The sequence below is a fragment of the Etheostoma cragini genome, chromosome 1, assembly GCF_013103735.1.
Source record: "Etheostoma cragini isolate CJK2018 chromosome 1, CSU_Ecrag_1.0, whole genome shotgun sequence".
In the NCBI taxonomy this organism is placed as follows: Eukaryota; Metazoa; Chordata; class Actinopteri; order Perciformes; family Percidae; genus Etheostoma; species Etheostoma cragini.
The window spans coordinates 13,550,023-13,562,963 of NC_048407.1; the positions used below are offsets into that span (position 1 = coordinate 13,550,023).

Here is a 12,941-nt window from a genome sequence, read left to right on the forward strand (position 1 = left end):
GGCCCTGCTACACCCTGCTACATCCTGTAAGGCCCTGCTACACCCTGCTACGCCCTGCTACATCCTGTAAGGCCCTGCAGTGCCCTGCTACGCCATGAACTACTACTACTCCTAGTCATAGTTCCATTATCTTTATTGTGACTATTATTGCCACTGTTCATCACAGACACCACCTACCAAGAACCTGGGTCTGTCTGATGTTATTCCCTTAAACAAAGTTTTTCTAATCACTGAGGTTCTTCCTAAAAGGCGGTTTTCCTCGCCCCTGTTGCACCAATGCTCGCCCTTGGGGGAATTACTAGTATTATTGGGTCTTTGTAATTTATAGAGTGTGGTCTAGACCTACTCCATCTGTAAAGTGTCTTGAGATCCCTCTTGTTATGATTTGATACTATAAATAAAATTGAATTGAATTAAGGTACAGCTTCAACAATTGACACATTATCCACAACACAAACAATTCATGTGCTCACCTTTCTGGTGAACTCTGTTGTTTCTTGAATCCTGGTGGTAGGGCTGGTCCAAAGAAACCATCATCAGCTTTTTCTTGTACCTTTGTGTTCTCCACCCTGTTAAAAATACATTTTGCCATTTTGTTTGTTGACCATTTCTTTTTCTATAAATTCTAGTCCATTAATGAACCTACTTGTCTGCAGCTGTGTGTCTTGTTTTGGCTCTTTTGGCCGCAACCTCCGGTTCACTATCATCCGACGAGCTCGACGGTTCTCCCAATTTATAGCCAGGAGGCAAAGCGGGGCCAGAGACTAACACAGGGTTATAGAAGAAATACATTAACTACCATGAAAAAGACGACATTATGCGAATAATAGTGATTTATACAGCATTTAATCAAATGTAAGGGTGTTTTTTCGACGTGTACTTACATCCTTTATCATTATCAGAGTCTTCATCCCTCTGCTCCTTAGCAGGTCTGACTGACGACATATTTTAAATCGATGGCTTACTTACCGAGTCACGTAGGTTTAACAATTTCTTTCAAAGTAAAAAAAACAACTTAAAGCTTCTCCATGAACAAGACAAACCAAAGGAACCTCTCATAAACGGATTTCACCTCTGACCCAGGAAGTAAACACAATGAGGCTTCAGTCTGTCAAGTTAGCTCAAGATGACCTACAACCAGAAGTTGGCTATTGTGCTGCAAGAATAAAAGCACAATGAATGAGATGTTTTATTTTATACACTATTACACCTTACCCTGGAGGCTTATGCAGTCATGTAGACTTCTGTGCATTAATTACATAATACTTTAGCAATCAATTACAGTGTGGTGTTATACAGTTGAGAATGCTTTTGATGAACACATTAAATACCAGTTAAAAGTCTAACTACCCATTTGTATGTTAAACTCTAGCACCTTTATTTATTTTATTTTATTTATCTGTATGAGCATTTCACATGACATCATGTTTTATTATTTTAAGACTGTGTAAAAATCCTAATAAAAATATTATTTACATAAATCTATCAGTTAACATGTTAGTATGTTAGGTGAATGTGTCTTTTCTAATATGAGTCATGCCTCTATTATTTGAGACATTCTCTTTATTTATCTTCGTTTTCTTCTGTTTCTACCATGAAATCATAAAATAAATAAATACATGCATACATGCACAAAGTCTAGTTTGTGCTTAGAACTTTTTATGTTAAGTGCAGTCTTTTATTTTGTCAACACATTATGGTGAAAAAAAAAAAAAAAAAACTCCCCTTCAAGTAGGCTAGCTAGGATGTTTCCCCAATGTTGTGCTGCTTGCATCAATATTTTATTTTGAAGGCTGAGACCGGAAGCTTGTCTAATGGCGTAACGTTACTTGACACCGGTCAGACTACAAAACAGTCTCATCTTTCTTTCAGGAGGACATCAGGCATATGATGAGATGCGTGTCGTGTTTTGAAATAAATCGTCTATTTAAGAATAGATAAAATGGGTAAAAAGGATAAAGGAGATCGGGGTGAGTTACTAGCTAATGCTCTGGTTCAACGTATTAAGCTAGCTAGCTGTTAACGTTAGCAAACGTTTAACGTTACTCTGGCAAACTGAAAGATGAACATATCGTGAATTGAAGCTCACGTCCCTGCTGTGTAACGTTATTGCTGACAACACTGGAGTTTTGCATCTGGAGTCTTTAAACGCCAATGATCCACGTTATTCCGTGTCTTGCTGTAGGGTAATGTTAGCATTTGTAGTGAAAGGTTTTAACGTGAAATGTACCTAATATTTGTCAAACGCACCCTAAAATGATGAATTAAAACGCAGGAACCGGTCATAAACTACATGACGTATTGACCAATGCTTGTGTATTAAAGCATACAGCGACACACACACACACACACACACACACACACACACACACACACACACACACACACACACACAAAACTAATATTTTTCTGTAGTGATTTAAACCCTATTACTGGAAATGTTTTTTTTCTAACTCCTACAGACAAGAAGTCCAAGAAGCGTTTTTATGAGGAAGAAGAAGATGAAGAAGAGGTAGTGGGCAGCGAGTCTCAGGAGGCCATACCTGCTGCTGCGGGGAAACAAGTGGATGAGTCCAGCACAAAACTGGATGAATATGGAGCTAAAGATTATCGTGTTCAGATGCTGTTGAAGAATGATCACTCTTCACGCCCCCTCTGGGTGGTAAGATGGGTTTGGATTGGGGATTTCCGCACTTAAAGGTGCTCTACGTGGGTTTTAAGCTGCAACATTTTCTCGTCACATACAGAAAACCTCTCCTCACTAGCTGCGAGCTGCCTGTCCCAGAACACACTGAAAAAAAAAAGATCTCTGTAGACAGTCCAGCGTCTACAAACGGTAACAAAAATAAGCTGTGCCCACCTGCACCACGAAGCATATGCAAACAGACTTCCAGCCAATAACCGACCATAAGGATTTGGGGGTGGGGGGTTAGTGCGCGGAAGAGGAGAAGGGAGGAGGAGGGAGGGACAAGCTAGTCTCGTTTTGTTTGAAAATACTTTGAACGTCAACAAGAAGTAACGTCAGCCAACGTCGCTTGGAGCACCTTTAAGACAGTTTACAAATGAAACAGTTGGTGGTCGTCTTGCTGATTTTTCCACAATATTATAAGAGATGTCTCTTTGTATTTCTTTCTCATCTCTTTTTTTAATTTTTATCTCCTCCAGGCTCCAGATGGACACATCTTTCTGGAGGCCTTCTCACCAGTGTATAAGTACGCCCAGGATTTCATGGTGGCCATTGCAGAACCAGTGTGCCGGCCTAATCATATTCATGAGTACAAGCTGACGGCCTACTCCCTGTATGCAGCGGTCAGTGTAGGGCTACAGACCTCTGATATTGTGGAGTACCTGCAGAAACTCAGCAAGACGTCGTTACCTGATGGAATCGTGCAGTTCATTCAGGTCTGAATGAGAGAATCTGGAGTTTTGATGAAAGAGGACAATATCCAAATGTATGATTTTAAGATGCGGTTATTTATTCATTGCATTGTATCCCTTTCCTTCTCTCAGCTCTGCACAGTGAGCTATGGCAAAGTTAAACTGGTGCTCAAGCACAACAGGTAAAGTCATATCAACAAGTATTCCTTCTGTCATATCAATCATCATTCCCTTGGCGCTCTTTTTAAACTGTGCTACCTGTCTACCTTCAGGTACTTTGTTGAGAGTACCTTCCCTGATGTGATCCAGCGCCTTCTGCAGGACAACGTGATCCGTGAATGCCGTCTCCGCACTGCAGACGGAGCAGACACTGAGCTTATTACTGAAGTCATCTACAGCAAGTCAGCGGTATGCCAACCAACTTTTTTTTTTTGTACGTACACATAGCTCTGTATGGTGTGGCCGATTCTTTTATTGGATGAGGAGTTCCTTATCACGAGCCAAACCACACATCGCACCAGTCATTCAGCCAGTGTGCCCACCTCCGACCCACACACACACACACACACAGACACACAAAGTAATTTTTGTGTTACAATAAATAATGTTATAAACAATTAAGTTTGTGTGTTTACTGCCCAATGTTGGTGCATTATGACACATTGACAACATAATAATAATAATGATGGGGAAGGATGTCTTGTGATCCAGGAACTAAACAGTCATATCAGAGCCCTTAAGGTTTTGTCCTAACCTTTCAGCTATTCTACCATCTAATTGAAAATCAGTAACAAGTTGTGCTTTGGAAATATCCCTTTTAGAGGGCCAACAGGAGTTATCACTGTTGTCCTGGTCATTCACTAACAATTGTACCTCGATTTCTCCTTCTGGCAGATTTCCAAGTCTATTGAGGAAAAGGGAGGTACTTCCACCTCACAGCCCAGCGATGGACCAACTACATCCCAGCAGATCCCTGAGGACATCTTCAGCTACTATGAGCAGATGGATAAAGAAGAGGAGGAGGAGGAAGAGACTCAGGCTGTGTCTTTTGAGATTCGCCAGGTTCACATCATATTTATGTTCTCTTATTTTTGCTGTTTCAGTTCTACATACTTAACATTACTACTGACAATTCTGCCATTCATGTTTTGTAGCTTTACAATGGACTACCCTGCTTAAAAAATGTATTCATATTTCTATGCCCCACTCTAAACTGTTCTTCCCTGACCTTGGGTAGGAGATGATTGAAGAACTGCAGAAGCGTTGTATTCAGCTGGAGTACCCCCTCTTAGCAGAGTATGACTTTCGCAATGATACAGTCAACCCAGATATCAACATAGACCTGAAGCCCACTGCTGTGTTGCGGCCCTACCAGGAGAAGAGTCTGCGCAAGATGTTTGGGAATGGACGTGCTCGCTCTGGGGTCATCGTGCTGCCCTGCGGTGAGACACCTGGTTTACTGCAGTCAAGGGATGACGAGACATTGGTAGACAAAACTGAAAGGATGAGCCTAAAGCATTTCATCACAATGAAATAAAGTATTCAAATTGCAAAATGAAAATTAACTTGAATATGAAATACTAATGTATTTAATAAAAATGTTAAAATATTAGCTTAGCCCTTATAAAAAAACAAGGGATATACTCTTGTATTAAGTATTTTTTATTTTTTTCTAGTTTACCCTCAACCCAAACTATTACTAACTATTGGTAATCTTTTGTATCATCAATATGTGTAAATAGCTAGTATGTTTGAATACTTTTGTCTTCCATTGCTTTCCAGGAGCGGGCAAATCTCTGGTGGGCGTGACAGCAGCGTGCACGGTGCGTAAACGCTGCTTAGTGTTGGGGAACTCCTCGGTGTCAGTGGAGCAGTGGAAAGCTCAGTTCAAGATGTGGTCCACTATCGATGACTCTCAGATCTGCCGCTTCACTTCCGACGCCAAGGACAAGCCCATCGGCTGCTCAGTGGCCATCAGCACCTACTCTATGCTGGGTCACACCACCAAGCGCTCCTGGGAGGCTGAGAGAGTCATGGAGTGGATGCGGAGCCAGGAGTGGGGACTCATTATCCTGGATGAGGTGCACACTATCCCCGGTGAGCGGCTGTTGTTAGAGTTGTTGTGAAATGGGTCTGATACTGATTAAAATGCTGGTATCACTATCGGCGAGTATGTGAGTCTATGCAGCAATCCGATACCTTGTCATTTAGCCCTGAAATCTACTCTTAAGTACTTCATGTTCGGTTTCTGTTAGACTGGCTATCAAAGTACAAAATAAAAGACAGTTATTTGGCATTCATTTGCTGTAACCTGAGCCAGGCCATACAAAAAATGAAATCAATCATATAACATCACAGGGTTAGTAGTAAACAGCTGAACCAAATTATAATAGTTTTGTTTTATGCATTGGTATCGGAAAGGAAACTATTGTATTGGAACATCTGTAGTTATTACATCAATACCTTTCAATATAAAGGCCTCTTGTAAATAATATTTTGAGGAAGTGCTTCGGGTTATAGTGTAATTATTGACACATGGTAGACACATATATCGGTGGTATTAATCTACATGTTGACATAATACAACATGTAGATATTATACTTGTACATAATCCATAATATTTCTGTGCTTTCTGTAGCCAAGATGTTCCGTCGTGTTCTGACCATTGTCCAGGCACATTGCAAAATGGGACTCACTGCCACACTGGTCAGGGAAGATGACAAGATTGTGGACCTGAACTTCCTAATTGGACCTAAGCTATTTGAGGCGAACTGGATGGAGTTACAGAACAACGGCTACATTGCCAAAGTCCAGTGCGCAGAGGTGAGTCTTGCAGTATTATACCATAAATTGAGAAAAAGGGATGCAACAATTAGTCATCAATTGATTTTGTTCTCTTCTCTGTGTAGTCTTCTATGTGATTTAATAGATGTTAAACCTTAGCCCAAAAAGTTGATTGTTGACCACCTAAATAGCCACAAAATAGGATATTTCTTGGTGAGCTAAGATACGTCAAAGATTAACATTGTGGGTATATAAACCATAATATCCAATGACTCAAGGCTCTTTGGCATAGCTGCAGTCAAGAATCAATATAAAAAGTACCAGTGAGCACGTTCCATATTGACAAAGCTATCTGAACCATGTACACGTCTGTGCTTTAGGTGTGGTGCCCAATGTCCCCGGAGTTTTACAGAGAGTATGTGGCCATCAAGACAAAGAAGCGCATGCTGTTTTACACCATGAACCCCAACAAGTTCCGCGTTTGCCAGTTTCTCATTCGCTTCCACGAGCGGCGCAATGACAAGATCATGGTCTTTGCTGACAACGTGTTTGCCTTAAAGGAATACGCCATTCGCCTCAACAAGTATGTTATTATTGACAAGAGCAGCATTTCAAATGTTTGAGTAAACTGCCTGTTCAGATAGGACTTCTTTGTGTTTAAACTTTTCTTTCTCATTTTCCTCTCAAGGCCTTACATTTATGGCCCAACCTCTCAAGGGGAACGAATGCAGATTTTACAGAACTTCAAACACAACCCCAAGATCAACACCATTTTCATCTCCAAAGTAATCTTATCAATCTCTTATTGATTGTCTCTTACTGAATGTAATAGTGGCCTACTCATTCAGCAATAATGTGCCCTTTTGTTGGCCAGTAGGTGGCACCCAGTAATGGAATGGATGCATGTCTGTGAATTTGTCCTATATTACTGCTACCAAACAGGTTGGAGACACCTCATTTGACTTGCCAGAAGCCAATGTTCTGATCCAGATCTCTTCCCACGGTGGGTCACGCAGACAGGAGGCCCAGAGACTTGGCAGAGTCTTACGAGCCAAGAAAGGTCAGTTTGTCTGCCAAAACCAAACTTTAAACACATTGTTTGCCTACGCTAACACATGCAGACGCAGCTGTTTGTTGACCTCCATCCATTAGCTAAAACAGATACTATTGCTGTGCCTGTCTGCTTGTTTAGGAATGGTAGCAGAGGAGTACAATGCCTACTTCTACTCACTGGTGTCCCAGGACACCCAGGAGATGGCTTACTCCACCAAGAGGCAGAGGTTCCTGGTGGACCAGGGTTACAGCTTTAAGGTGTGTTCACCCTCACAGCATCTTCTCATCTCCACTCAATTTCACAATATTTGTTTCCCTTCAGAATTGCACTACAAGTGTGACCTTGTTCATACACCATGTACCATATACGTTTGCTCTCACAGTTTGGAACAATTATACTGAAGGATAGGTCAGACAAGACACGGGATCTAAAAGGGCTAAAGTTTTATTTAACTTTAGTTTTGGAAAAACTCATTTAAATGTAATATCAATTTTGAAAAAGTTGGTGTATTTAAAGGTCACGTGGCATGAAAATTTCACTTTATAAGGTTTTTAAACATTAATATGAGTTCCCCCGGACTGCCTGTGGTCCTCCAGTGGCTAGAAATGGTGATAGGTGTAAACCAAGCCTTGGGTATCCTGCTCTGCCTTTGAGAAAATTAAAGCTCAGATGCACCAATATGGAATCTTGCTCCTAATGAGGTCATAAAGGGCAAGGTTACCTCCCCTTTCTCTGCTTTGCCCGTCTAGTGAATTTAGCCCACCCATGAGAGAGAGACATCATGACTTTCAAATGAGCAAAGTGGCAGTTGGTCAAGACCACACCCCCAGCCTCCACCTTGCCCCCCCCAATCCTCCTCAAAATCTACAGACTCAGAAACGCCACATACTAAGGAAAGCTCATTGTGGGACTTGCTCTAGTGGCTCTAACTCTGCACCAAGGCTGAATTTTGGAAAGAGACTTCAGATACACTATAAGGGGACCACTAAAGTCTATATAAAAGCATCCAAAGAGCACCATGTCATGGGACCTTTAAATAATATTACATTACAAATGTGATTTTCTTGTTTCTTTTATCAATACACTTGCCCCAAGACTAGTTTGAGCCTGATGTGTTGTAGCAAATGTGTGGTGTTAATCAGATCCCGTCTGGCTGGACTTGTGAAGCAGACTCACCAACACTGAAATCTGAAAGTGATTCTGGCAACAGCCAATAGGAGTTCAATTTGGAGGGACAAAACAAAAACTGATTTAAAGAAGAAGAAACTGGTTTAAAAAAACAAAAAAAGGATCCAACTTTCACTCACAGAGAGTTTACATCTGAAGAGAACTCTACCCGTTCTGTTGTAGACATCCCTATACTTTTATTTGGAGGAATAGAGTTCACATCAAATGACAAAATGCCTGTTTAAATAAGTAAAATTGTAACTATTTATTTAATGGGCAAGTGGTAACATGTTTGTCAATAAACATCATTCTTGTTCAATTTACGAATAATATTTATTTTTATGTTTTCATGTTCCTCTTCTTTCATAGGTGATCACAAAGTTGGCAGGTATGGAGGAAGAGGACCTAATGTTCTCCTCAAAAGATGAGCAACAGCAGCTGCTTCAGAAGGTCCTCGCTGCTTCAGACCTGGATGCTGAGGAGGAAGTGGTGGCAGGGGAGGTGGGCGGACGACCACAGGTGAGGACTTTCACTATACCTGGACTCAGAAAGCACACATAGGCAATTGGCATTGCATGCGTACAGTAATGCTATTGTATATTACAATATTCTCACTAGTTTTCTCTCTGCCTGCTTCCCCCCCCATCAGTTCTCAAGACGAACGGGCACCATGAGCTCCATGTCAGGTGCAGATGACACCGTCTACATGGAATATCAGAGTCGAGGCAGCAAAGCTGCATTAGGCAAAAACATTCATCCACTGTTCAAGCGCTTCAGAAAGTAGATGCACTGACTCAAACCCTGGCACCTAAAGACCTACTCCGTTGCAGCAAGGTAACAGGACGTAGTTGGGGTGCAATAATGTCTACTGAGATCGGAGAGTCCATCTTGGTCTGGAGAAGAGAGCGATGACTGAATATACCTTGAAACTGAATATGATTAGGAGCAAATGATGATATGCTGTAACTTGCTTCCTCCTGGTAGCTGATAGGAATGATAGTTGAAATAACTTGTACATCTAGTTAAGTACGTGAATGACGGCAGCAGGGCTGAACAGCTCTGCGTGATACATTTGAAAGACTCATCTCCAGCTCCCTCAAGCACCTACATGGAATGACATTTACAGATGACATGCAACGCTAACAACAAAAGTAGTTTTTTTTTCTTTAAAGTCAAGCCTAATCCCACAACGCTTGAAGGCTTTGACTTGCTGTTTGCAGTAATGTCTGTGCATAGGATAAGAGGGTACCAAAGTAGACGGATGGATGTTGCTAGCCTTACGTGGAATAACCTGTGTCTTATCTACTGTTGGTGTGTGTTTCACTGACAACTGTACCTGAGGAGGAAAATCAAGGATGTATATTGGAATTTTTGTAAGTGCGGCTACGTTTTTCACACATTAAGACATAACTAATCGAACCCACATAATCAGTGGACATTTATCTGTTCCTGATGTTAATTTCCAAGAATATGTTTTGTTCTAAAATGGTTGTCTTTAAGACTTTGCAAAATATATTTTGTGAAAGAAGTGTTATTGGAATTTTCTATTTATTGATTCTGAGAAGTTGGGAAAAAATGATAGCTCTTTGTGTTTTTTTTGTAAGCGATAACTAGTGGGAGGCTGAAATTATTGTTAGTCTCCTAGGAAATGTATAGGTATTATACAAATTAGTCTATACAAAGGTGTATAACAGATGTCCGGCAAGTGTGGCAAAATGGAACATGTCAACAATTAAAATGAGCAAAACTAAAGAAAATAACTATAATAAGTAACTTGTTACTACCAGCAATTAATATTGACAATAGTAAATAAAGTGTAGCCACAGTATTTATTGCCCCTTGAAGACTGGAAGGAGCAGAAAATTTGAGGTTAACTTGAGCTTTTATTTTGGAGATAGAGAGCAGTAAGGGGATTGTGGGTTTACTTCATCTGCTTTTTGATGACTGTATTGGCAATCACACCACAAAAAATGCAACTGGAGGGAATTTGAAACCATTTCCAATGCTTCCTGGTGCAAATAATGAGGTTAATACTTTATTTTTATAAATGCATTTACTTACACCTACAAAAAGACTGACTGTGAAAGATTAAAGACAAGCAGACGAGATCTAAAAATATCACTCGCACACAGCTGAGGTTGAAAAACTGAATGGCTTTTCAGATCCTAGTTTCTCCATCGCCTTCTCACCTGTGATTCCCTTTAACCGTGTTCATACATGCCTCTATTGATACTCGTTTTGTGTGACAGATAAAATCATATTAATGTTCCCCACAAATGGCAAAGAGCCTACGTAGAGTGGAAGTCGGTCAGTCTGTAGGGAGTTGGGTTGGGAACGGGAGGGTTTGGTACATACCAAAGTACAGTATGTGGGTTGGTAGCTGGAGAGATGCCAGTTCACTTTTTTTGGGTGCTGCCAGTATCCCCCCCGCCCCCTCCCCATCCAATCAGAGCGCTGATCCAGCACTGGCAGCCCACTCACTCTGACATCTGGGGATAAATAAACAGTATAAATTATAAAATTATTATTATTATACTCAACCTAATCTTCCTATGGGTAAAAGGCACAGACCGCTGGTCAGCTTTCCACTCCAGGGTACGAGTTTTGCAATAGTCTTCAAATTAGTTGCATAAGACACTGAATGTTTTCTCTCCGTCATCATCGGTATGTAGAGAAAATATTTTATGGAAAGGCATTCCATTCCTTTCACATTATTATCTGATCTGCTTCCATGGGATAAAATCACAAATGTTTTAGTATATCATTTATAATACATCTTTTGGTGAATGGGAAGAATTGAATAGTTTCAGGATCCATGAGGCCATCAGAGAGGACAACAAGTACACATGAGGATGTGTACATGTTCTACTCTAGCAGAGAGCAAAATAGAAATTTTTTTAAACCGTCTAATTCAATCCTCTCAAAATTAGATGTACAATGTTCTCTGTCTGATCCCAGGCAGTATTCACGTTGATAAGAGGCTCATAGAGATTAAAGCCCATCTGTAGCATGGAAAGGTTGTGAAGGGGGGACTGTCCACACACATGCTCATTACCAAGGAGATGTGCACTGAGGAGAACTAAGCCACTTTTACGGAGATGCTACTGGCCGGGGTTGACACGGTGTGTGACGCGGGTGTGTGTGTGCAGAGAGGGATTTTTGAGCATTATAGAGTTGCAGTGTGTATCAGCAAGAATTTGTGAGGGATTTTCTTTTGTTACGTGACCACTGTGAACATTTAAATTGGCTTAGAGTGACCTTAATTACATTTGTATGTGTGTGTTTGCCAAAAGTGGTCTATGCGCGTACAGGCTGATGCGGTAAGATCTCAGTTTTGGCACATGGCAAGGTACTCCTCATTCAATAAAAGAACCTCAACGCCTACACCATACAGAGCTATCCATAGTCCCATAACATTACAATACCACACCGTGAGGACTGCTTGCCAGGATCATTTGATTTGCAGATGGGAACTGCAGGCAACTGAAGTATCACAATAATGGCTATCCTGAATCATTTTACGACAGCATGCTGGAAGAATTTGCAATGCAACCGGCTAAATAAGCAGCTGTTTTTTATTTTACGCACCTTGCACAAGTCAGCAGCCAGCAAGGAATTTGGAATCTTCACGGCTAAAGATGGGGCCGTGCCTGATAGATGGATCACACTAGCTGATGTTGGCAAGAAAACCAGAATCAAGACCCTAAAGGAAATGCCTGGACCCAGTGCCTTATCCAACTTCATTGAGTTCTTTTGGAGAGATGGGTTTGGCAGAGTTCATGAAATTCAGGTAATGGTGTTCATACATGTGTTATAGCGCTTTGGTATCAGTCTGCAGAGATTTTTTTTTTGTTAAACTATAAAGAGTTGGAAATTAGCAGCATGACTAAACAACCCTTACATAAGAAGAAGAAGAAGACATTAATGGGACTACTGTTTGTGTCACTACTGCTTTACAGATGGAGCACAGAAAGAAGTATGGCAAAATATTCAAATCCCGTTTTGGGCCCCAGCTGGTGGTCTCAGTGGCGGACCGTGACCTGGTGGCTGAGGTGCTGAGGGCTGAGGGTGTGGCCCCTCAGAGAGGTAACATGGACTACTGGAAGGAGTACAGAGACATGAGAGGCCGTTCCACTGGCCTCATCTCAGCGTGAGTCTCCCTTCAAACTTTGAGATTTTGAGTCTAGAAAGATCCCTATGAACTGAATGACTTTGGGGAACGACAGGATAATCACCTTTGTTTCTAAATGTGTTGATGTGCACAGCAAAAAAAATTAGTGTCTGGGCTACATTTTTAAGCTTAGCTCATTTTTTGTATGCATGCCCTTTTACCTCTCGATAGTCTGCTTTTCAATCTATGAACTGATATGGCATCAATACTTCAGTTTTTTCAACAGCTTTGTCACTATTCTTCAGAAAAATAAGGCTTTTCCTCAATAAGTCTAAAAATACCTTCCCAAAAATGTACCTTGTTTCTTTTGTCCTATTTTCCAGTGAGGGAGATGATTGGCTAAAGATGCGGAGCGTGCTCAGGCAGCTTGTCATGCGTCCCCGGGA

General features: G+C 41.1%; 3 protein-coding genes across 4 annotated transcripts in view; 2 read left to right on the forward strand and 1 right to left on the reverse strand.

The window, feature by feature from the left end:
• gpalpp1 (GPALPP motifs containing 1) overlaps window positions 1-1,132 on the reverse strand; it is a 3,524-nt gene extending 2,392 nt beyond the window's left edge. The window contains exons 1-3 of the mRNA XM_034875677.1: window positions 885-1,132; window positions 647-764; window positions 474-569 (exon numbers count right to left, since the gene is read on the reverse strand). Coding sequence (XP_034731568.1) covers window positions 474-569; window positions 647-764; window positions 885-945 — 275 coding nt within the window. The 5' untranslated portion in view covers window positions 946-1,132. The remainder of the gene's footprint in view (window positions 1-473; window positions 570-646; window positions 765-884) is intronic.
• A 654-nt stretch (window positions 1,133-1,786) lies between these two features.
• Window positions 1,787-9,530, forward strand: ercc3 (excision repair cross-complementation group 3). 2 transcript variants are annotated; one of them, XR_004657146.1, is made up of 16 exons: window positions 1,787-1,970; window positions 2,463-2,662; window positions 3,166-3,402; window positions 3,511-3,560; window positions 3,651-3,786; window positions 4,273-4,440; window positions 4,616-4,820; window positions 5,161-5,475; window positions 6,018-6,202; window positions 6,544-6,746; window positions 6,852-6,948; window positions 7,106-7,223; window positions 7,356-7,474; window positions 8,754-8,903; window positions 9,034-9,349; window positions 9,412-9,530. XR_004657146.1 is itself a non-coding variant. In XM_034875641.1 (15 exons), the coding sequence occupies exons 1-15, from the start codon at window positions 1,943-1,945 to the stop codon at window positions 9,166-9,168; spliced, it is 2,346 nt and encodes a 781-aa protein (XP_034731532.1). In that variant the 5' UTR covers window positions 1,787-1,942; the 3' UTR covers window positions 9,169-9,530. The 2 variants fall into 2 exon arrangements, 1 of the variants encoding a protein (XP_034731532.1); XM_034875641.1 differs by having other exon boundaries at window positions 9,034-9,530.
• A 2,327-nt stretch (window positions 9,531-11,857) lies between these two features.
• LOC117948167 (cytochrome P450 27C1-like) overlaps window positions 11,858-12,941 on the forward strand; it is a 20,964-nt gene continuing 19,880 nt past the window's right edge. Inside the window, exon 1 of the mRNA XM_034877685.1 lies at window positions 11,858-11,997. Coding sequence (XP_034733576.1) covers window positions 11,884-11,997 — 114 coding nt within the window. The 5' untranslated portion in view covers window positions 11,858-11,883. The remainder of the gene's footprint in view (window positions 11,998-12,941) is intronic.

Bases quoted from the DNA above. Each gene is read 5' to 3' on its own strand.
- ercc3 (XM_034875641.1), top strand. From the start codon at position 1,943: ATGGGTAAAAAGGATAAAGGAGATCGGG. The intron at 3,787-4,272 runs GTATGCCAACCA...TCCTTCTGGCAG, and splicing joins TCATCTACAGCAAGTCAGCG to ATTTCCAAGTCTATTGAGGA. The intron at 6,747-6,851 runs GTATGTTATTAT...TTTCCTCTCAAG, and splicing joins TACGCCATTCGCCTCAACAA to GCCTTACATTTATGGCCCAA.